This window comes from Centruroides vittatus, unplaced genomic scaffold, assembly GCF_030686945.1.
Source record: "Centruroides vittatus isolate TY-2023 unplaced genomic scaffold, ASM3068694v2 contig_349, whole genome shotgun sequence".
In the NCBI taxonomy this organism is placed as follows: Eukaryota; Metazoa; Arthropoda; class Arachnida; order Scorpiones; family Buthidae; genus Centruroides; species Centruroides vittatus.
The window spans coordinates 1822401-1847171 of NW_027122172.1; the positions used below are offsets into that span (position 1 = coordinate 1822401).

At 33.1% G+C, this 24771-nt stretch overlaps 1 protein-coding gene across 3 annotated transcripts in view; it reads left to right on the forward strand.

Annotated features, from left to right (window-relative positions):
• Positions 1–11904: 11904 nt before the first annotated feature.
• Positions 11905–24771, forward strand: part of SMSr (Sphingomyelin synthase related) — a 33304-nt gene continuing 20437 nt past the window's right edge. For 2 of the 3 annotated variants that reach the window (XM_067269267.1, XM_067269268.1), the window contains exons 1-3: positions 11905–11973; positions 22963–23129; positions 24023–24232. In XM_067269267.1, the coding sequence (XP_067125368.1) occupies positions 11931–11973; positions 22963–23129; positions 24023–24232 (420 nt within the window). In that variant the 5' untranslated portion in view covers positions 11905–11930. Of the gene's footprint in view, positions 12082–22962; positions 23130–24022; positions 24233–24771 lie in introns of all 3 variants that reach the window. The other variant, XM_067269269.1, reaches the window with a different exon arrangement.

Below are 24771 nucleotides of genomic sequence, written 5' to 3' on the forward strand. Positions count from 1 at the left end.
TGGTCCCTGCGCGAGTCGACTATTATTACGTATATACGTACTCAGAACGTTAAACAATGGGTTATTCTGTGGCACCTAATTGTAAAAGTAAGTCTACCGATCTTCGATCGTTTAGATTTCCTGCAGATAAGCAGAGGAAAGCGAAATGGGTGCAGAACTGCAGACGGGATAAGTGGCAGCCAACCGAACATTCTAAACTATGCGAGAGTAGTGTATATTATGTATTTTTCTATAGGTACTGTCTTTGAGATGTACACTCAAATCTGTTTTTGTGTGGTGGATAGGGACCGCATAAAAAAAAGTCTCACGTAGAAAATAACTCAAAACCTTACGAAATAACTAGGAATTGCTTTTTTAACTCCTCGGGCCTTTTTCTGCAATCCCTAATGGGGAAAAAATTCTCTAAGACTTTTATTTTTTATATTAATTAATTATTTCCACTTAAATACCAATCTAACACTAAAAAGTTAAAAATAATCGTTAAAAAATGATTTTATTTGATAAATATAGCTGCGGAAAGTGTTATTTCGTTTAACAAGGCGTGAAATTTTACACCCGCAGTCTAAAGCCGGAGGGGAGCTAACTTACCGCATCTGTTCAAATATATTGAATAACATAATATTTATGATTTTTATGCTATTAAAATGAGAGGGGACCGAAAAAAACGTATGAGAAAAAAATGTTACTGAATAAAAAATGTCATAGAAAACATCCAATAGAGTTTTAAAAAATGTTACAGGAGTCAATTATGTTCCAATTTGATTGAACTTTTCATATACCGCACAAAAACAGGTTTGAGTGTATACGTGAGCTGGCATTAAATTATTTGTTGTTCAGCTTCATTTCGAAGAATCTCGGTTAGAACTGTTAATCTCAACTTTTCTGTCAGTGAGATTACATATTTTTGACAGAGATACGAACAGTACTTGGAACGTAAAATAACTGTATGGAAGCAAAAATTCATTTATGCGTACTTCTGCTGATTTCCGAAAATGGTATTTTATTATATTTGTATCTTGTGTGTTTACGGAAAAAGAAGTTATGTCTCGGATAAGCTCTGTTAAAAATATCATCAAATTGTGTTTAATATTATCCTTTTTGATTAAATTTTATATAATTTGAAGAATATGACGTTTAAGCCTTTGTAAAGCCAAAATGTTCGTTAATTAAACGTTAGTCCAGTATTTATTTTTTAATGCATTAATATTGTATCGGTAAATGCTTTAAAATAAAATTTTGGATAACTTGTGTTATTGCATTACTTTACCAAGTGCTTATATACGTAATTGCGTCAGTTTTAGCGCCTATTTAATTAGTTTCATTCACGACAGCGAGTGATGTGGATGATTGTTTCTTTTAAACTATTTGATCGAAAAGTTACATAAAATTGGGGATGCGTAATCGTCCGAAATTATTATTATAATTTTGACTGGAAATCGCTGGATTTATGCAATTTTAGTTTAATTAATGTCGTATAAAACTGACTGCTCGTACAAGTTTGCTTAAAACGTGCGACTCAAAATACCCCAAAATGGCGGCTCGAGGAGTAGGTCACGCGTGTCCTGACCTTCTTATACAGACCTTGCGGTGCCGTCTGAATGATAGTATTAAAAAAGTATGATGACTTTCTTATTTTTTGTCTCCAATCCAAAAAGTAGGGTACCGTTGAACTCGTCTCGGTCCCGAGTTCAAATATATACTCAGTCCCAAAATTCCATAGGGTGCAATGTATAGTACACCCTCTTATGAAGTATACAACATACTGTACTGTATCTAGGTATTTACACTACGAGTAACGCTAAAGTCTCGGTCCGATACATTAGACACAATTGATATTTATTTGACAGAGTACGTTTATACAGACGTTTACATAATAACTATAAGCGGCTCTGTAGTTTGAATCGAGCCTAAAAGTTGTGTGATTAAAAAATCAAGCAACAAAACAGTTGTAATCGGCGCGCACTGGCAATCTGATTTCACCAATGCCAAATTGGGATAATTTGGCATTGGTAAAATCGTAAAATCATAGTACCTACGCAAGTAGTCTCCACAAAATCCATCGCCAATGGTGAATATTCTGACGTTTTAGTTGTCATTGCTTGCCAGCCAAAATTCCAGGCAACTCTTTGTTACGTGAATTTTTAATGAAGCAACTTTTAAATAGCTAGTGTGCATTAAACAAATGTCTTTTGTCGTTAGTCACAGCTACATAATGCCGACTGTTTCAGACGACGAAGGGTGGATAAACTGCAGAACAAATTATTCCCTTGGACATCGCCAGCGATCACATCCTACCTAAATCCTAGTTTTGCCACCGGCGTAATTGATAATACGGTTAATGTTACCTATGGTTCCAAAATAGCGGCTCGTCTCTGATTCCAGCAAATAGAAGAAAGGAAACAGTGGGAACGCACATTCTAACCTAACCTAACCTAACCTATTCTAATAATTTGGTTGCTAATAATTATGGTAATTTATTATAATAGGTTAGGTTAGGTTAGAACGTGCGTCCCACTGTTTCCTTGCTGGAATCAGAGATGAGCCGCCATCTTGGCACCTAGGGTAACATTAACCAAAAAAACTACACCTCAATCCTTGAAATTAATCATTGTATGGACAAATTCCGAAAACAGCAGAATTCCGTAAATATTTTGTATACACCGCGTTGATTTTGCGATGCACAAATGTAGTGAAATTTTTTATATGTATTTAAAATTTCTTGTATTAGAGATTATTGTCGCTGCCGTTTAGAAGTGGTCTTCATAATATAAAAATATTACGCATAGCTTTGATAATACTTATTTAAATAGAAACATTATCTAAACTATTTCCAAATACACAAGATAAAATTTTTAACTTTATAGAAATAATCAAATATATTTAAACTTAACTTTTATAAATAATACAAATACAAGACTAAATACAAATAAAATTTGTTGTCTAACACCGTTTCTAATCGCAGAATTTCTATTAATACTGAAAGACCTTTTCTTCGAGACTCTTCCCTGCCTATGATTATATAAATTGAATAAAGACAGTACATTTTACTTGTATTTAAATCTTCCATTTGTATTATCTTTAAATAGTCAATATATTTTATCCTTGGGTTTTTAAATTTTTACAAACTTCACTGTGTGAAGACAATTAAGAAAACAAGACCTTAAATACGGGTTAATTCATTAAAATTGAAGACAGTCTCACCTTTTTCGATTAATGTAACCCTTGGTGCCAAGATGGCGGCTCGTCTCTGATTCCAGCAAGGAAACAGTGGGACGCACGTTCTAACCTAACCTAACCTATTATAATAAATTACCATAATTATTAGCAACCAAATTATTAGAATAGGTTAGGTTAGGTTAGGTTAGAACGTGCGTCCCACTGTTTCCTTGCTGTAATCAGAGACGAGCCGCCATCTTGGCACCGATGGTTACATTAACCCCTTTTTCATTCACTTACGTGCTTCGGAATATATTCCATGAAGACCTGACCTTTCCTTTAAGGCTAATTGATCAGCAAAAATGTAAAAATTCGTTTAAACCATGGAAAAAATACATAAATCCGATTAAAATATAAAAACACTTTTTAAAAATTGAAGCGGAGAGAGACGAAAAGACGAACAAAACAGAAGAAGACGTGTCTGTTTGTCTCAACTCCTATTTAAAGAATAAAACATGGAAGTGAATTTTTAAAAAGGTAACCGTTTCCACAGACTTTGTCTTCAAGTTTAATGAATTAATATAGTATTATTAATGAAATTATAAACGAGAAACATTACAGTTTATTCGTTTATAGGTCTTTGTATTCGTGAACTCTGTAACATATTTCAGTTTAATTTTGAATAAATTTTAAAATTATATTTAAACAAAATTTAAATATATAAAACTGAGATGTAAAATTATTAGTTTTTAATTATTATCTTACCTTCTGTCAAATAAAAATGTGAAAATAAAATAATTATTTTCCAACTAAAGTTCATATCCAAATTTCAAATATTGAATCTAAACAAATAAAAGAGAAGGATAAAATAAATAAATAAATAAATAAACTTGCAAGTATACAATATTTGGTTAATGTTACCCTAGGTGCCAAGATGGCGGCTCGTCTCTGATTCCAGCAAGGAAACAATGGGACGCACGTTCTAACCTAACCTATTCTAATAATTTGGTTGCTAATAATTATGGTAATTTATTATAATAGGTTAGGTTAGGTTAGAACGTGCGTCCCATTGTTTCCTTGCTGGAATCAGAGACGAGCCGCCATCTTGGCACCAAGGGTAACATTAACTCAATATATTTTAATTTAATTAGGATTAAACATATAGAATAATATTAAAATTTTACAAAAGACCAATTTAAAAGTAACTCTAAAACTTAATATTTAATAACTGATAGATTCAGACAATACTTCTTGATTACAACAGGATGTAAAAACACTTATCAAAGATTACTTGTGAAATAACTGAATAAATCTTTACATATATTCCATTATAAATAAATATAGACTTACGTTTATGTTAATTTTACTCTTCAAATGGGTTTAAATATCTTATGAAAATGCCGAATTTTATCAGTTAAAATAATTGTTGCCACCAACAAAAAAAAAAAAAAAATGGAAACTATTCTGCTGTTAATTTTATCTGGTGTTTGCGAAGTTATGAGATAAGATATGAATCGCACAATACATATACTGTAATAATTATTAATATTTGTATTATTTGTTTTTTATGCTTACTTCTCGGTAGGGCTTATTTCCGATGATTAATAATAAATATCTAAATTTCATTTTATACAATTTTAATTAAAATATTTCTAGTGTTCAAAGGTTATCTCGCGTGTCGTAAAGAAAAATGACAGAAGAATTCATTCATATTTTTATTATTATTTTTTTCTATCATTGTTTAAGACAGACAAGAGATTTTGACAGATAAACCCATGGTGGAAGGTGTCACTTTTCGATTACCATTTACGGAATATTTAATCGTTTCCAGGAAGAGTCGAGTGAACAGTTTGCCCCCTCTCTGCCATGGCATGGGGAGATGTGTTAGTTTTAGTTAACTGAAGTATGTGTATCCTTTGTACCTGTTAATTTCATGTGTATAATGTGTCATTTTTATAATAATCAATAAACCTGATAATTTAGAACTACCATTGTCTTCGGATTTCGGCAAGAGAATAACAATTAGTCAGGTCTATTCTACTGCATATTGTTTGCTAAAGGTTTTCCTGCAAAGTAGTTTTGGTTGCTTCTCCATCTTTTCCTTTTCGAGTGCCCGGACGGTGGTTTCTTGTCTCCAGACTTCCTATCTTTACTCTCTTCTCGAAGGAGTCGGGTCCGCGTATCTCCATCTCTTGGTAAAGTAGACATCATCAGTCGAATCAAGAGTAGCCTATGTACAATACTTCTAATTCATTTACAATTCAAAATATTGCACGCTGTATAAAATATTTACAAGACTATTGTGCAGTATATGACTAATAACTCGGGAAACCCCTAGTCTATTCCGTTCTGTCATATTTCTTTTCTTTTATCCTCTTCCATTTGCTTATTTAAGTCGGATGTTCTGATCAATCAGTCAGGCGAAAGCGATCTTGACCTTTGATTGATTCCCGTTTGTCACGTAAGACAAAGGTACCAACCACCAATACACTCCTACGTTATAAGCATATGGTTTATAGCGTTGTTCACTTATCCAGCGACTGTCTAACAAAGACCACCCGAGTTCTTTTTTTAAATAACACTTACATTGTTAGTTTAATAGTACATAGTCTAATCGTAGATCGATTAATATCGTCCGACCCTGACATAATTTATTACAGATTATCTTTATTATTGTGTATTACTCAATTCATTTGACATTCATTTTTTTCTCAAGGCAATATAATGTAAAGTTAGAATATTTACGCTGCTACCTTTAAAATTACACTATGCGGAAATCATATTAATTAATGTAATTAAATATTAAAAATATAATATTTTTAATTGATAATTAAATGTAATTTTAGCATTGTTAATCTTAATAATATAGAATCGATTATATTTAGAAGTACAAAAGTTATTGGTATCATATTATTACTATTATGTTCTAAGTTTGGTTAGATACTGAACGTATAAAATACCCTCTTGGTGCCCACAGGTTTGGTAGGATACGGGATACAATAGACAGACCTCCTAGGACTTTCTACGTTAAGTGTTAAGTGAATTGTGCCTGAGGAAGTAAATAGATACAAATAAGCTTTGGATTTGTATCTATATATCTGCAGGTTTGGATTCTGTATATAGCAAATAAACATTACACGTTTATTTGCTATATACAGAATAGCACCAAAGAAGAGAAGTGCCCGCGGTTTCTCAGCTGATAAATTGGGCAGCCAAGCCCTTGGGCGCTGCGCTTGACTCGCAGTGGCGTAGCGAACATAACTGGCGCCCGACACTTTATTGGCGCCTCTCTTCCCCTCCAGAAACACATATAGTTTGTCTTGGAGACCATTTGGGCGCCCCTCTGAGAGTGGCGCCCGGTGCATGATACACCCCCTTGCACCCCCCTCGCTACGCTACTGTTGACTCGCCCTTTACAAGCTGTGGTGAGACACGACATGGCAGTTATAAACATAAAGAAAACCCGAAAAACACGTGGCCAGTCTTCAGTGGTTTTATCTACTCGTGCACTAGTGGGCGGTAGCTTACAGGACAAAAAGAGCCAAAAATGAAAAAATATATATACGGTGTGTGCCATAAGTCTAAACCATAGAAGTTATGTTGATCTTTGTTATACTTTTACGGATAAAGCACAGTGCCAAGTAAGGATGAATAAATTATTTTGATGGAGAGGACCACAGTCTTCTTCAATTTTGGCTTTATCCGCCCTGTGAGAACTAAGAAGGCCTCTTTCTCGAGGTATGAGAAAAAGGGGACGACTAGCTGATTCCAACAAAAAAAAAAAAAAGAAAAAAAATGGAAAAATGAGATAAATGGCTATGTTACAGCCTAATTAAGTTTTAAAATACAATGTATTTTTATAACAAACTTACGAAAAAGAAAATTCTATGCACTATTCATTAGAACAACTATTAATATCTCACTGAAATAGTCAACATTCATCTACTGCATTAGCAAAAATAAAACATTTTCGAAAAAATGTATCCTACTCTAGGCCACATTTGGAACTCGAGTTGCTAAAACCTACGCATTAAATAGCGAGGTTGAGACCGAAGTTTAAACGCGAAAACGTGTACGTCGGACATTGAGCGCCGCTTTCCTGTAAACTTAGAAGTTTGACAATGGCATTTGGAATGTCGAGCATGATTCCAATGACTTTCCAAACACCATTGTCAAACTTCTAGGCTTACAGGAAAGCGGCGCTGAATGTCCGACGTACACGTTTTCGCGTTTAAAACTTCGGCCTCAACCTCGCTAATATTGAAATTAACACAAATTATTATTAAAATAAACATTTCCCTAGAATCAAAAACAAAACAGTCGGTCATTCCTAAAATAAATTAAACTCACTTAAAAATATATTAAACAAGAACTACTCTGGTTAGGAAACAATAGAAAATTAAAATTTAAGTTACTCACAAAGTATAAACAAAAGTAGGCTCATCTGTTTTAGTTGAAAAACGCAACCATCGTTGATAATACATCTATGCATATCAATCACTCTGTCCTCATCTCAAATACCAGGGTAATCCCAAAGATAAGGTCTCCTATGTTTTCATTTTTGTAGGCGCTTTGGCAGTTTTTTATGCCCATGTCATACCAGCTCGTCGCCATGTCGTGTTAAACGATTGAAATTCATCGCGCAATTGATGGAAGTTAATGACAAGTCGAGCATGGATGTCATAAACGTCCGCAAGTGGTGTAGGGAGTTGCAGCTCGTCGTACTGAAATCCATGACGAAGAAAGAAGCGAGAGACCGTCAATTTCCGACGAGACAGTTGCGAAGGTTACGTGAAAATCGACTGGATGATCCGTGCGTGTTGGTTTCTGGGGTTTCCCGAAGCACCCTTCATAGGATTTTAACGGGAAAGTTTCAATATCGGAAGGTGTGCGCAAGATGGGTCACGCGACGTGGCGGCGAGCTGGTATGAAATGGGCATAAAAAACTGCCACATCGCCTACAAAAATGCAACGATCGAAATGGCGATTATGTAGAAAAATAGGTAAATGTTAAAGCTTTAAAATGATGTAAACATTATTGAAAATTTGTATTTTTAAAAAAATAGACCTTACCTTTGGGATTACCTTCGTAGTACCGTACATTGCTAATTTTCTGCTGATTTCTTTCTTCTCGCGGGCACTGCGATCTTACTATTTTGTTTCTTATTAAATTTCGGGATGGATGCATTTCCAGATTTAGGTAAAAATAGTTTGAGTGACTTCCACTGCATGGCTATTGATAAAAGGTCGTTGTTTTGATTTTAGTGGTACAAGCAGAAGTGAATGAAAAAAATCTCTTCGTTCACTTTCGGATTTAGTCTCATCATCTGTATCTTTGACGTTTCCCAAGTGATTCATCTCCTTGTTGGCATGGTACGAGTGCCAATGTTATATTGATGGTCGCTAGATGTTGAAGGAATATTGTTGTCTGCTAATAAAGGAATAATATCATCAGGACACTAGATGAGGTTTCTCTGTCGCAGCACTAGCATCTGTAGTTCCAAATGCACTTACACTGGCAAAATCCTAACACTCGCCACGCTCTTTAACAATAACGTGTAATCCTCAGGATTGGTTCGATGAGTGAGGTGACGAGGCGACTGAGAGTTTACTACAAGATCAAATCGTTAATAGTTATAATTGGCTAAAATAGAATGATTTACTTACATTTAACCCTTAACCGCTCGGCCATCCCAATAAAATGTGCTAAATTAAATTTTACTGTGTATTTTACGTTCGTCAATTCTGTTAAACAATTACATTATACTCGAATCGTTCATTATTTGGGTTTTCTCATCGTTACGAGTTTAAAGAATTCTATATTTCGCACTTTAAACATTAAACAATACCTTTAATCGTATTTATTTTTGGAATTTACTATTGCTTAATATTTTTTCATTATTTTTATTTATTTTAGTAAAGAACAACATAGATATTTAAACTGTCCATATTATTTTTAGAATTAAAAATAAAAAATCGTTATACGCTACTCGTTTTAATCAACGAGCTGGTTTTTGAATAAAATATTCATATCTACGCAATGAATTATCGACTTATTATTATATACGATGGCACTAGGCATCAATAAAATCACCAGCCCGACCCTCTGGGGAACCCGGGATCGAAACTATTTGAATCCTGAAAAATTTCCATTAGTGGTTCGAACCGGATACGTCTAGCCTTATCTCTCATTATCTGGCTTCCTCCATCGTTTTAATTAACGAACTTGTTTTGAGCATGCATAAAAAAGACCGTCTTATTGCCTACAGAGCAGCCTTTCTGCTTTTAAATACATAGATATTATATTATATCTAATTGTCAATCAAATGGTCGAGGTGGCTAAGGAGTCAAGTTAGTACTTTAGGGAAAAGTCCCGGTTTCAAATTCGGATCTGGACCTGCGGGGTGGCGCGCAATTAAGGTGACAGCCTGTCGTTTTGGGGAACCAAAATCGAATTCGGACAGGTCGAAAACCCACAGGAATTTTTCGGGAGTGATCCGACTGGATATGTAGGCCCTCGTCCTTTACCACCCGGCCGCCCTATTGTGGGCTTGGCCCAACTGTGGTGATTTCTTATAACCGTGAATGAATCAAAAAAACGAAAGTAACAAGAACATTTATTAACTCACATACATCCAACTTGGATCTTACACAAAAGGACGCCTCCTATCGTAAACAATTGACAAAACGAAAGTGTACATTTATCAGACAATAGACAAAGACTTAGCTTGTAAATAATTTACCTTTTGTATATATATAACTGACAAGGTCAAGTTTCAAATTATGAAGCTCGATCCCGAGCGGTCCCTTGACGGTCGGACACACAAAATGAACGGATAGCGCCGAACTAAAGCGCGGTTTACAATGACGAATATGATTAACCTTAACACCAACCCATAATGGGCTTGCTAAAAGAGGCCCTCTTAATGCCCACAGGACGAAAAAAATAAAAATAGACTGGTGCTTCCTCGATTATCCTTTGCGCTAACTGTTGTCAGCGGCGTAGCTAGGTGCGGATATCGCGGTGTCACCCTTTTTAACTCTTTTATAAAACACTATTGAATCGTGTTATCTTTGCACTTGAGCAACTCGAACGCTATATCGAATATGCGATGTCGCGACGTATAAGTTTAGATTTACAAAATCAATCATAACCATACATCAGTACTGTCACTTATAAAAATTCGCAAAACTACTGATTCCATAACTGCCCTTTGTAAACATTTTAATCTGGTGTGGCTTTATATTAAGCCTTGTTATTTATTTATTTATTTATTTTTATTTCCTTATACCATCTTCCTGCGGTAAAACTGTACTTCCGGCTTCTGTTTACCTAACCACACTGTAGTTAGTTGACCCATGTGGTCTGAACTGTAATAAAACAAAAGGGGAGTGACACCCGATCGGTCGACGGGTTACTGGCAGAGGAGAGAGGGAGATTGGAAGGAAAGGAAGGAAGATTTTTCGGGGAGAGAGGAAAGTAGGACGAGCACGTAACAAAGACAATTATTAAGGAACGGATCTGAGGTTCTTTTTTTATTATTATTGCCAGTCACCCCTTTGAACTTTTTCATTCTGACAATTCCCGTATAATTCTTATCAACCCTATCTTGCTCTAAGGCCCTTTACTTTGTAAATTTAGTTAAGCTAGACATAAGTTGGAATAAGTCCTTTGTTTTGTCGGTACGTGGGGCCAATTGGTGATATTGTTACGGGTGGTCCTAAGTGTCTTTGTATTAGTAGTTAATAAGTGTGCACAATTGTTTCTTTGGAAACTTCTCGGTGTTAACTGTAATTAATAAACTTTTTTTTTAATTTTTATCAAAGCCGAGCGATTCTCGGGATTCTGTTATTTATTACTCGGCTACACTGGAGTAATTATTTATTTCGTAGCTTACGTGCATTTATAAATTATCACAACTAATAAATTAAATTACTAAATATAGATAACTTGGTTAAAATGGCTTCAAGTCTAAGTTTTTTTTTTTATTGTTGAAAAACATTGTGATGGTTTGTTTAAGTTTTTATTTTTTTCACGGCCGGGAAACGGGTGACACCCGGTGCGGGCCGCCCGGGTGTCACCTGTGCTGCCCCCCTCTAGCTATGCCACTGCCTGTTGTAAAAATCTCATGCTGCCGCCACAAAAGCGTTCTTTTTGGAAAATCTCTGTTGGAAGTCCGCACGCATCTCTTTTATTATTTTTCATGTTCTTTCTGTTTCATAAACCCAACAACTAGCAATTATATATGCTTTAACGGCGCAGCTGCTTAAATCAGCCATTTTTTTATGTTGAAACAAACAAATGGAACATAAGATTGATCTTTCGATAGAGGTGACTGGACTTTGTGCCCATCCTGTATAGTGACTTTACCTACGAAGAAAGTCTAATAACTTGATGTGATTATGATTAATTGATTAATGACTTCGACAAATAGTATATTGAAAGTGCAATAAAGTGAATTTATATATATATGTATATTTGTTTCCCCTTTTTCTATTTTAAAAATATTGGATAGAACAACAAACGAATTCGCCTCATCCGACAATGAATCGAGTGTTGCCATTACTCGAACATACGATTAATTTTTTCATTTTTACAACACGAATAATAAAAATTTTGATGAATGAAATAAAAAATAATATTAAAATAAGATAAATAATAAATAATTTCGGTAACGATTGATACGATAAATATTATTTTAAATTGATTGTAAATAAAATATTTTTCTCGGTGATGGCGCCGTCGTGCAATTTATTCTGGCACGTAATCGGTGATGGGTTGGACGGCGTGTGATAATTTGTCAATGCAAGTAAAGAGTTAAGTTTTAAACAATTCCCTGATATGAAACCAAAATTTTTTAACTGAGCATTAATAGAAGTAGGAATTTAATTTGTGATATGAATAAAATAATTATTTATGTTATAGTAAGTAATTTATTGAGTTATTCTTATCGAAGCGTGTAACAGTTTGTTTTCATTGAAGATAAGATTGTAGAATATTAAGTGAAAAGCTCGTAATTGACTCAAAATATTTCGTGTTATGTTGTAATTATAATGGAGTTCAATGGAAAAGTCCAAACTTGCTTTTACAATGAACTATTACTGCAAAGTGAATGTCAGGCAAACAAATGTATATTTACCCAACAATTTAATCAATGCCAACGCTTGAGATTGCAAAATTACTCGTTTTGTAACTGTCCTATTTAGTTCAACATTATGCGTGTAATTTATTTTAATTTATATACTATTGTCCCAGATAATGTAACATACTTTTATTAGGGTATTATTGTGCGTAATGTCTACTGTATACAAATTTATTTTAATCGTTATGTATGTACAATATCAAATAAATTTGATAAAGGAAAGTTAATCGGAGTACGGGTTACGTCGCGTTGTCGTCTCTACGTAAGTTATCGCAGATGAGTTTTTATTGTATGAATCGGTTTCCTTAATCGTCACGCAAAGTCACAGACCAAAATCTTTTACAGTGTTGTATAAAACACTGTAAAAGGTTTTGGTCTGTGACTTTGTGTTACGCGCTACAGTGTTAATAGAAGACGACGTTTATTCCTTGATTGTGCTCTTAAAGTACGATATATGGTTTAATTGGAAATAAGTTAAATGTATTTAAAATATTGTTAATTACATTGATAGTATTATAATTAATTTACATAATTATGAATTTAATTACAATTTTCTGTAAGGTCAATTGTATATTTATTAATTTTTTAAATAAATCTTATTAAATTTACATAATATTAAATTTTATTAGAGATGGCGTGCATAAATATTTAAAGGCAAATCTAGTTACTGTACACGACGTTATTTTATTTTCTAGTTTTTAATTTCCTTTCCCGAAAATCTGAAATATCCAAAACATAAATATTTAAAGTATTATTTATAATTATTTTATGTTGTTAATTGTATAAAATTACAGTATAAAAAATAATGAATGATCATACAAATAATTCTGGGTCGGTTCAAATACTTTTTTTAATATTCCAACTAGAGAGACATGGTTAACAACCCAGAATTATTTGTATGGTCATTAATTATTTTTTAATAGGTGAATTAATCCTTGGAATTTTAAAATTCATGTAAATATACAAACTGTTTTGTTAAGGTAAGTGCACACTATCGCAGGTAGAAGGTGCAGGCAAGGCGGATAGAACAGGTAGAGTTGCATTGGTGTGGATGAAATAGAATTTAGTGCAAAAGAAAGTACTGTAATCAGACTCTGTATGAGTAATGTCCATGAAGAATTAGTCGTAGTGAACCATCTATTATTAAGAGGTTGCTATAAATTACGTAATTTTTTTGTAGTGTTGTTCTATAGAAATTAAATTTTCGACTGTCGTAGAAAGAGAAATGGGCCGAAATGAGTGTCTCCCTTCAAAAAAAAAAAAAATTTCTGTTGATTGGAATACCAGAAAGTTTAAACAGCTGGGCACTTGGGTTAATGACCTTGAGTGTTGTAAGTACAGATGAAAATGTTGCCTCCTCGAGAATGCAAGGTGGATTTCCTCCCATACAACCTGTTCTTTTGTCCACCCACCCACCTAATGTTCATATATAGGGTAGATGTACCAGTTTTGGCCAGTGTACCAGTTCTGGCCAGAAAACAAATTTAACTTAAAAATATAATCACCACTTATTCAAATCTGTCCAATGAAACAAACTTTTATTGTTAACTGTTCACACAGTTAACAATAAAAGTTTGTTTCATTTGTGATTATATTTTTAAGTTAAATTTGTTTTCTGGCCAGAACTGGTACTACACTGGCCAAAACTGGTACATTTACCCTACCAATAAAATTATAATGCATGCAAATTTCTTCTCCTACACTTTGCAACTTTTCCCATCTTGGCTGTCTGCCCAACTGTGCATTTACCTTTAAAGTCTATTTAGTTATTAACATGTTTTTGAAACAAAGATTTTTCATTAAAATATTTGTATCTATCATTTTAATATGATACTGAAGTATATTGTTTAAAATATTAAATAAGCTTCTGCTATAGAAGTTTCGATATTTCTTTACATTTTTTAAACGTCCATTTGTCCCGCGTAAAAAAAGACGATAAAATGTTTTGCAATTTTGTAAGTTTTGCATTAGATGTTTATTGACATCTTTACCATGAAAAATTTTTTAAATTTTATTTTCTAATGTAGATGCTGTGCATTTAAAATTGATTTTGGAGCACATTGATGACATTTATAATGAGTCTGAATGTAGTAGGTTTTTTTTGGTCCGCATCACATGTGGTACACGATTGTTTATTATTTTCCTTAAGGGTCACTTGTCATGTGTCATTTGTGGTTCACACTAAAAATAGATGTATTTACATTATTTATAATAAAAATTATAAAGTATCTGTTAGGTTTTCCGGGCTATATTTAGTACAAAAACTTAATAAAATTAGTGGATTATACCTCCGTCTTTCGGCCAAAAATTATGGCTGGAAAATTAGACTTGGTTGCCTATCATTTAGCCTATGTATTATTTTTTAATAATTTTTTTTTTTTTTATAAAAATGGGTGCTTAGATAGTGTGCGCAACTATACTATAAAATAATGATAAATTTTAAAAAAAAATTAATATGTATGCATCTGATTACTTCTTTTGATGATACAAATTATATATGAATTGAAGTATTGTGCTCTAAATATGGTACACAATGACAGAAGATCTTTATTTGTGGCCATATACCAAAGATAAACAACTCCTAATATAAAAATTCAGCCAAGCTACGTAACAATGAATTTTACTGTGCTCATCACGGTTGGAGCACGGTGGGTGATAAGAAAGATCTAAATGTGCCATCTGTGTTACACAATGTTGCAAACATGTTTTAAAAAACTTTATCTTATAAACTGCATAAAAAAAAGCTAAGAAACAAACAAAGTCATTAATTGTATGATAGGTTTCTTTTTTTTATACAAAGCAGTATTTTAAACATAGATACAATTCTTGTTTTTATGTTGTGTTATGTCCTTAAATTACAATGACTAATTGATCATTATTATTCATGAATACAATACTAAACTGAGATATGAGACTTGTTGTTCCTGGAGAATTATTGTGGAATGTTTCCATTTAAATATATACCATGAAATTATAATTACAATGTGTACACTTTCAATAAATTTAGAGATAAATAATGAGAACATACAAATCCTTCTTTATAAAACAAAACATGAATTTAAGTTGTAAAAAGTTAATAATTAAGAGAAATTAAAAAACAATTGGATCCAAATCAGGGCTGATGTTTCTACTTTATATCATGTGATTATAATGCTGAATCAGTTTTCTTTACTTGTGTAACTAGTAGGCGTACTTTAGTGTATTTTTATTCTACAGAACTGACAAGCTCAAACTGTTAAACAGTCAAAGAATTTAGCAAATTCAGCAAATATAAACATAACCTTTAGATGAGAGAATGAAATGTATTCATTTGCATTTGAATCATAATTGAAAAAACACAATAATGAAACATACTAATATAGCAAATAAGTAAATTATGGAAATGAAAAAGTGAGTCAGTATTGTCATATTGCACCTTATGAACGAAATGATAGAAAAACTGACTATAATGCAAAGTCAAAGAATTGACATTGATCTCTCTAAAAATGACTGAATAGAGAACTGGCTAGCAAATTGCTTCCTTTTAGTTTTATCTGGTACATCAGGTTATCTGCAAAGTTCAGCAGAAGCATGTGATTGACAACTGTTTTTGATTTTTTTATAACAAAATGAATTTTATTTCTTTTTACATTCACTTTATTACTTTAGTAATTCCCAGATTAAGAATTTGTCTAACATGCTAAAAACAAAATGACAATATCCATTAGCATACCACAGCAGATTTGTCGAAACAGTGAAATATAAAGACAAAATTGGCAGTAAACAAAATAATTAATTTTGCATCTTAGTCAATGTAGCAAAATTCTGTAATTTAATGTTCTGAGAATTAATTCCTATTAGCTGTCAGTTCATCCAAATAAATTGTGTCAAATTTTTAGTGTGTGATGAGAGACGAACGACTTACTAAAATTATAATAATCATTATGAAATTAACAATTTACTTCTATCACTTGCACTATAGCATAGATAGATTCTCTACTTTTGTATATATCTTAGTTCTGTTTGGAGGATTATTATTGATGACAGGGAATTATATTGAATGTCATCAAAACTGGTCCTATCAGGTTAATTTATCAGTAGTGATATGAACTGATGCAACACTGATAATTTGCTAAGGGAGTGAGTGCATCCTGGAAAGACTTTCTATAGGAAACTGTTTAGGTGTTAAACACCCAAAGAAAACCAGAAAACTTCATGGTCTAGCCTGTGACCAACTACCAGTGTTTAGTGGTGTTATCCACTTAGCCACTGGTGGACTAGAGATAAGACATTTTTTTAAATTTGATTTTGATGATAGATTAACTAGGAAGCAGTGAAAATTTTAGTTTCTATTAAAAATATCTTAACCATTTTTCACATGAAATAAAAGAATAACATGCATAATCTGATACTTAATATATTAATAATGCCAAATGATCTGCCAGATTTTTGTTGGAATTTATGTATTTATATATCCCATGAGTGCTAAGTCATTTCTATTTGGTGCTGTGAAGTGAGTAACCAGTATGGTTCTATCTAAATATTTATTAATAGCTCTGAAGTGAAGACTGGATGGAGGTCTGAGTAGTATAGCTGGTGATGCAATTGTATGGTAAGCAGGAGTTGCAGTTTAAAGTCCTGCTCTGAGCTGATTCTTTTTTCTGGAAGAAAATAATGAGAATAGTGTTTAAATTAAAATTAAAAATTTATTTATAATTATTAAACTCATCATGAGATGATGGCTAAACTGGCCACAGAGCCAAATTACTTTCTTTTGGATTATTAATTGGCCTTAATATAGCCTGACAAAAATTCAGCAGATTATTTTACATAAAATAACTCAATATTTAATAAAACTATGAAGATTTCAATTTACATGTAGTACATATAAAATATTACAAATAAAACTGGCTTGTATTAAGTAATAAATAGTAAGAAAAAGTTTTTGATTACAATCTTTTAAGAAAAAATTACTAAAAAGGCTGTTTCCATTAACTATGAAATGACAATCTTTCTTCTGGAGGCTTTGCAATGTTCTCATCTCCTTTACTTTTATAGCCAGAAGCAAAAAGTAAGTATTATAATGTTAAATACTTTGTTACATTAATTCTAAAGCAAGCTGCAGCAAATAGCCTGACTTACCAAATATAATTACTGTAGTAGATTATAAGAGAACACATACTATTTGTAGGAAGGGTAAAAAATTCAATCAAAATCTGCTTTGGAAATATTTTCATTTTGCTTTATTAATTCACAATTAACCAGCATAATTTTTTTCATTTTATAGACAATTCTAATTTTTATCTGGTTTGATATTTCAAACTTTGATTGAAACATCAGTAAAATGATTGTAATAAAAATAAAATTGATAATTATAAGATAATGCAAAATTTCTCTGTCTTTTTAACACAATATATTCTGAAGATGGAAACAGTTTATATACAATATAAGTTTATTGAATATTACGCTTCTGATATGAGGCTTTTCTCTAAAAGGAAAATATGGCTACTTTACATAAAACTTTTGAAATTTATATAAATATAGTCAACTGGAACTCTGCCAAATTAAGCTTGTTATAAAAGTATACATATGTGATTGATTTATTTATTTAGCTATGTAATTTTAGTGTTTTGTGTATCTTATATTACATATATATATATATATGTAAAATATGTTGTATTATAATATTATCTACTAATAATTTAATAATTTATATATGTATGTATATGAACATAAAAATTATTTATAATATACATCACATACATGTAAACGAATTTCTAAATTCTTTCTCATTGAATAAAATTTTTGCATTGTAAAACAAAAGTTAACTAAGTTAATTACACTTGTGTCAAACTTAAGCAAAGATAATGATTAATAAATAATTAAATAATACAGGTAAAAAAAAATAGGATTTTGAGTGGCAAAAAAGTTCATTGGTGGAGGTCTGTCAATACAGAATGGGATCAGCTTTGCTGGAAACACTTGCCTACAGTGTTGCTTCCTGCCAAGAATAAGATCAACTAAGAACATACAGAGCAGACATGTTCTTAGCTCACAAAGGTTCTGGGAAGGGTCATGGAGAGAAGGTAAATGTCTCTCAAGCATGTCCCATACCTGCTTAATCCCAGCAAGATCACCCAACTTGAATCCCATTAAAATTTTCCATGCGGAAAACCTTTAGCATTAAGTGAATAGGTGAAATTTGTTATGCGGTGCATTTTTGCGTTTTTTGGGTAATTTTTTAAATCGCGATATTTTGCTTCAATATCGCGCTATATTCAATCTGTTTTTTGTGTTTGATTAAAAACATATTACAGTTTACGATTGTATAATTTTTAGTTTTATACATATTTAAAATAATATGAAGTTTACGAACAAAAAAAAAAAATTAATTTACAGAGAATCGCTGAACTTTGTACATCTGTTAGATAGTGACATCTGTCCTCTATTAAACAAAACAAACCGCAGCTTTCTACCTAGAGTGGGGGAGAAGTTATTGCCATTATTCACACTATGTCTCTAATTACTTAGCTGGGAGAGTAGTCGATTGTTATCATGAAGGAACACCAATTAGTCAGCTGTACGACTGTGTCAGTCGTAGAGCTTTGCTCTTACTTTTGTAAAATAATTAAATGTATTCAAAATATATATGAATTCATTTGACAAAAATTTTAAAGCCAAATTAACAGCGCGAACACCTTCCATAGACTTACTATAGGAAGGTGAAGTTTCCCGGGAATATTTATCACTAGATAGTTTTAAAAACATATTTACTCGCCTAAATATTGTCGAATTAGCTAATTTAATGTCTAAGTCAGTGATGGGCAAACTACGGCCCGCGGGCCAGATGCAACCCCCTGAAATGTTCTATCCGGCCCGCGCGACATTATTCCTAATCTGACGAATAAAAAAGAATTCAGGCTATAAGAAAAATTAATATTTTCCTCTTTTCTCCTCTCTTTTGTTTTATATCAGTGACGACATACAAATTTATTGACTTATCCTAGATATTGGAATATTATGTTGAGAGTGAACTGGCTGCTGGCAACTTTGTAGCGAAGAGTAAAACTGGCAACGTGGCTAGATATCAAAACACGTTTCTTGATTCAGACCTGTCTTAGCATTGTGGTTTGCTAGTTTTTCTCTGCATATGGTAAAAAATTTTAGCCCTAAGACGTTATCCAAGAAACGTAAAGTTGATTCTGAGTGTCGTGTTTTCAAAGATGAATGGACTTGGAAGTACTTTTTCACAGTTTTTAGGGATAAACCACTATGTCTCATCTGCAACGAAACTGTAGCAGTCTACAAAGAATATAACATTTCACGACACTTCAACTCTAAGCACAACGATGTCAAGATTAGAGCCATGACCGAAGAAGAAAGGAAACAAAAAGCAGAAGATTTGCACAAAAAACTATCAGGTCAGCAAAGTATTTTTAAGAAAGAAAATAGTTCTCAGCAAGCAGCTACACATGCAAGTTATGTTGTAGCATACAATATTGCTAAAAGTAACAAAGCTCTCTCTGATGGAGAGTTTGTTAAACACTGCATGCTCAAAGTTTGCGATATTTTATGTCCTGACAAAAGAAAAGATTTTGAAACAATAAGCTTATCTCGGAAAACAGTGACTTCTAGAATCGAAGCAATAGATAAAAACATATTATCACAGTTGGAATCAAAGATTGGCCAATTTAAATTCTGCTCAATTACTATGGATGAAAGCTGTGATATAAATGATATTGCACAGTTGCTAATATTTATAAGAGGTGTTGACGAAAACTTCTGTATTACAGAGGAACTAGCATGCATGAGGTCGTTGAAGGGAACTACAACAGGGTCAGATATTTTTCATGAATTTATGGAAGGAATTTCAACTTTGAAAGTACCTATAAATTGCATATACTATATATGCAATTTATAGGTACTTTGTAAACTATATACTGTATTATATAGTAACAGATGGAACGAGAAATATGACGGAAAAAATCTGGATTTGTTGGGATCTTTAATGAAAAATAGCCAGATAACAATGTTATATTTCTACGTTGCATCATACATCAAGATGCCCTGTGTAAATCTGCTTTGGATATGAAACCTGTGCTTGACGTTATTGTGAAGTTGGTTAATGCTATTCGATCTCGTGGGCTTGCTCACAGACAATTTCGGGAGTTTCTAGAATCCATGCAATCTGAGTACTCTGATATATTGTACTACTCGAAAGTAAGATGGCTTAGCGCAGGACGCGTCTTCGAGCGAGTTTGGCAACTGAAAGACGAAATAGTGACATTCTTCCTTGAGAAACAGGGGTCTGTAGAGTATAAAATCCTGGAAGATACTGCATGGCTTTTGTAAAATCCAAAAGCCATGCAGTATTTTTGCGGATCTTCTCTGCCACATGAACAAGTTGAATGTCAAGATGCAAGGCAAAAATCAATTTATCGATGATACCTGGGGCCATATCAAAGTTTTAAACTACAACTTGTTCTATTCGCGAATCAGCTTGCTAAGAACGACTTGTCTCACTTCCCGAGGTTGAATTCAATAGCCCCGGTGATGAAGGAAAAGCTTAAGAGTTACGAAGATAGTCTGAGAAGGCTCCATGGTGAATTTGAACGAAGATTTGAAGACTTCAGTGCCATTGAAAAAGACTTTGAAATTTTCGGTATGCCTTTTAATGTGAACTGTGACACAGTGAAACCGGACTTGCAACTTGAATTGATTGAATTACAATGTAACACTCAACTCAAACAGTTGTTTCTTAATGTTCCAAAATTAGAGTTCTACAAGTCCTTCTCGAAATCCACTTTCCCAAATCTGATATCTCATGCCCAGAAAGTTACTGCTATGTTTGCTTCATCATATATATGTGAACAGGTGTTTTCTACAATGAAACTTCGAAAGAGTTGCCTTAGAAACAGACTGACAGATGAGCATTTAACTTCTCTTCTAAGAATAAGTGCATCCCAGTTCGAACCAAATTATGAAAAACTTTTAGAAATGCAGTCACAGTTTCATTCATCACATTCTCTTCGTAATCTTTCAGTCATTAATAGGGCTTAGTATCAAAAAAAATACAAAAATTTTGTAAAATGTATCATTGTTATTTTTTAATAAATTATATTGGTCCGCCTAAAGTTTTTTTTCTTTTCCTTTGGCCCCTTCTTTAAAAAGTTTGCCCATCACTGGTCTAAGTGCATTAAATTAGTTAATTAGAATTAAAAATCGATTTAAAAAGCGAATTTACAGTGATTGTTTACATTTTACTTCGAAGGTTGGAGGCGGGGCTTTTTGCGGCAATTTTTTCGTTTCATATGTCTGTGATTAGTTAAAGTAACGTCAACAAAGACTGAAGAGACTCAATAAAACTGTAGAAGGAGTTTCCCTTTGATTGTTTTCAGCCAACTGTGTAGTTAACTGCAAAGATTTACTGTAGAATAGTAGGGGGGATGTATTTACCGAAATATTTATGGCCCAGGGGTGGAAACAAAACTTTTATTGGCTTAAACAAAGTCAATCAACATACAGAAGAGCGAATCAAAGCTAAGATCTCTGGAAAACTCGAATATATCGCAAATTAATCGAATTTTTTAATTGTTACCGATCGGTAAGTTTCGCATCACCGATAAACGAAGAAGTCACGTGATACACACCGATCGGTAGCTAACCGCATGGAAAGGGTTAAGCATGCATGCTCAATGGGATTCAAGTCGGATGATCTTGCTAGCCATTCTACGCAAAGCAGTGTTTCCAAGTCTAAATACTGGCTGATAATTGTTAACTTTCACATTATTGTCCATAAAAAATGGCATGGACCCATGGCTACAAAATATGGATAAACATATTGTGCAAGGATATCATCTCTACACTGCACTGCAGTCACACTGTTGTGAAGGAAGATGTGAAGATTGTGCAGCCACCAACAGCATTTCGTACCCAAACATTGAGCCACTGCCTCTGTATGTGTGCATTTCATGGATGTAACTTGCTTGATAGCAAGTTCCAGGCATTCTCCAGATCAATAACCATTGGAAATCAGTCTGCAGATCATACCATGACTCATCCGTGAAGAGCATATCACCCTATTGTTGTGGAGACCAGTTGAGCAGATATCAAGCCCAGTTTAACTGGGGCCATCTGTGCAAGGGCATCGTGGGATGCAAACTGTTGGCCATCTTGGTCTTCATGTAATTGTCCTTAAGCAGTTTGCTGATCCGAAGACAGCTGATGTGTGGTAATTGACCTGTAGTGTCATGCTTGAAGTCAGAAAACAGTCATCCTCAGTAGTTGTGAGTCTTGGATGTTCACTTACTGGTCTTTATGACAATGTTCCTTTGCTGTGATATCAGTTCTACAGGTGGCAAATGATGGAACGATTGACATTTAGGACTCAGACTACTTCCAACTGTTGCTGGCCCCATTGAGATGCCCTGTTGCCTATCAGCATAAGAGACTATTCACCAGGTTTTTACTGGACTTGTTTAGTATTGTGTTACTATCCTAGTGATAATTTAGAATCCTATTAATAAGGTGTGTGTAATAATTGTACTATTAACGTACATAGTAATTTTTTCCGATACTTTTATAATTTATTAAATTTAAGAAAGTAGCTTTGTTTTGAATGTTTAGAAATTGGTAGCATTATAAATAATTAACATAAAGCTAAATGTAATATTATTTTTTTTAGAAATGGAAAAAGTAGAAGATTGGAGTACTGCTGAAGTTTCCGTCTGGCTCGAAGAAAAAGGTTTTCATAATTATGTCGAATTGTTATGTGAACAACATAAAATTGATGGTAAAGCACTGCTTACTCTCACAGAAAATGACTTGAAGCAGCCTCCATTGGGGATGAAGGTTTGAAAAAAATTTTATTGATTTAAATAATGATAATGGCATACTTTAAATTTAATTACTTAAGTTTACAGATAACTTTAAAATCTTAATCATTCAAATAATTAAAATGATTTTACTGTATTGGTCAGTCATAAATGAGACTACGATGTCTAGGACCACTAAAAATCATATATTATAACTTACATGAATTTTTAACTATTCCTGTATGTCTTAATCATAAAATATAAATTTACATTGAATCTTGAAGATTGAATATGGAATATTTCTGTATGCATTATAAATTTTATACTGTATGATGATTTTTCAGGTTAATGTTACCTTAGGTAGCCAAGACGGTGGCTCATCTCTAATTCCAGCAACGAAACAGTGGGACGCACGTTCTAACCTAACCTAACGTAACTTATTCTAATAATTTGGTTGCTAATAATTATGGTAATTTATTAGAATAGGTTAGGTTAGGTTAGAACGTGCGTCCCACCAGCAAGGAAACAGAGGGTTTCCTTGCTGGAATTAGAGACGAGCCGCCATCTTGGCTACCTAAGGTAACATTAACAATTTTTCATTCTAACTCATATAAAATGGCAATAATGTATCAACAATAGCAACAAAATAAATCACTCAATTAGTTTGAGCATATGAAATAAAAATAAAATATGATTATCTACATAAACTGATTTCTTGGCCTGCTGATGTATTATATAATAATGTATTCTAAGAGGCACTGTTTTTTAAATTAACTAAATATTTTTTTTTATTTTGGCAGCTTTAAGTTGGAATTATTGCAAGTATGATATTATTGAATGATAACTTTTTATAATGGAAATGATATTTAGGATCATGATTCATTTTGTAAATTATTTTTGAAATTTTAAAATATTTGTTTTTAATTTCAGGTTCTCGGTGATATAAAACGACTTATGATAGCAATACACGAATTACAACACATCTGCTATAAAAATTGCAAACGTCTCTATTGTTTCGATGGCTTAATGCACGATCATCAAGAGTTATTCAGAGAACATAATAATGAAAATGATGTAAAGAGATTAAGTACTGATGAATGTGATCTTCCAAAAGGGCATTTTGCTGTTAAGTCAAGACAGGTAGGCATAATAAATATAAATTTTTTAAAATTATATATTTACTTTCAGTTTTATAAATAACATGTACAGTACATTAATACTATATTTGGCTGTACTATAGATTACCACCTATGGAATTTTGGGACTTTGAGTATATATTTGAACTTGGGACCGAGACGAGTTCAACGGTACCCTACTTTTGGACCGGAGACAAAAAATAAGAAAGTCGTCATACTTTTTAAGTTATCATACTTTTTTAATGCTATCATGCAGATGGCACCATAGTTGCTAGTACTGCCATCTTGCGGTAAAGTCTGCAAACTGTGACGTCTGATTACGATCATCTCCCGAAGGGATAGGTTAGGTTTGTTGGACAAGCCGCAGTAGTGGCATGTAGTACTAGTCGGTGGCTGAGAGGCCTACAGCCCCAAGGTTAAGGAGCGCGGGGCGTGCGAAAAGGATTTAACTCCAACTGCAGACGATCAGTGTGCTCACGAATCAACATCTGCCTCTGTTGAAGGTATATATGGCCGACTTGCTGGACTGCTTGTTAATCATGC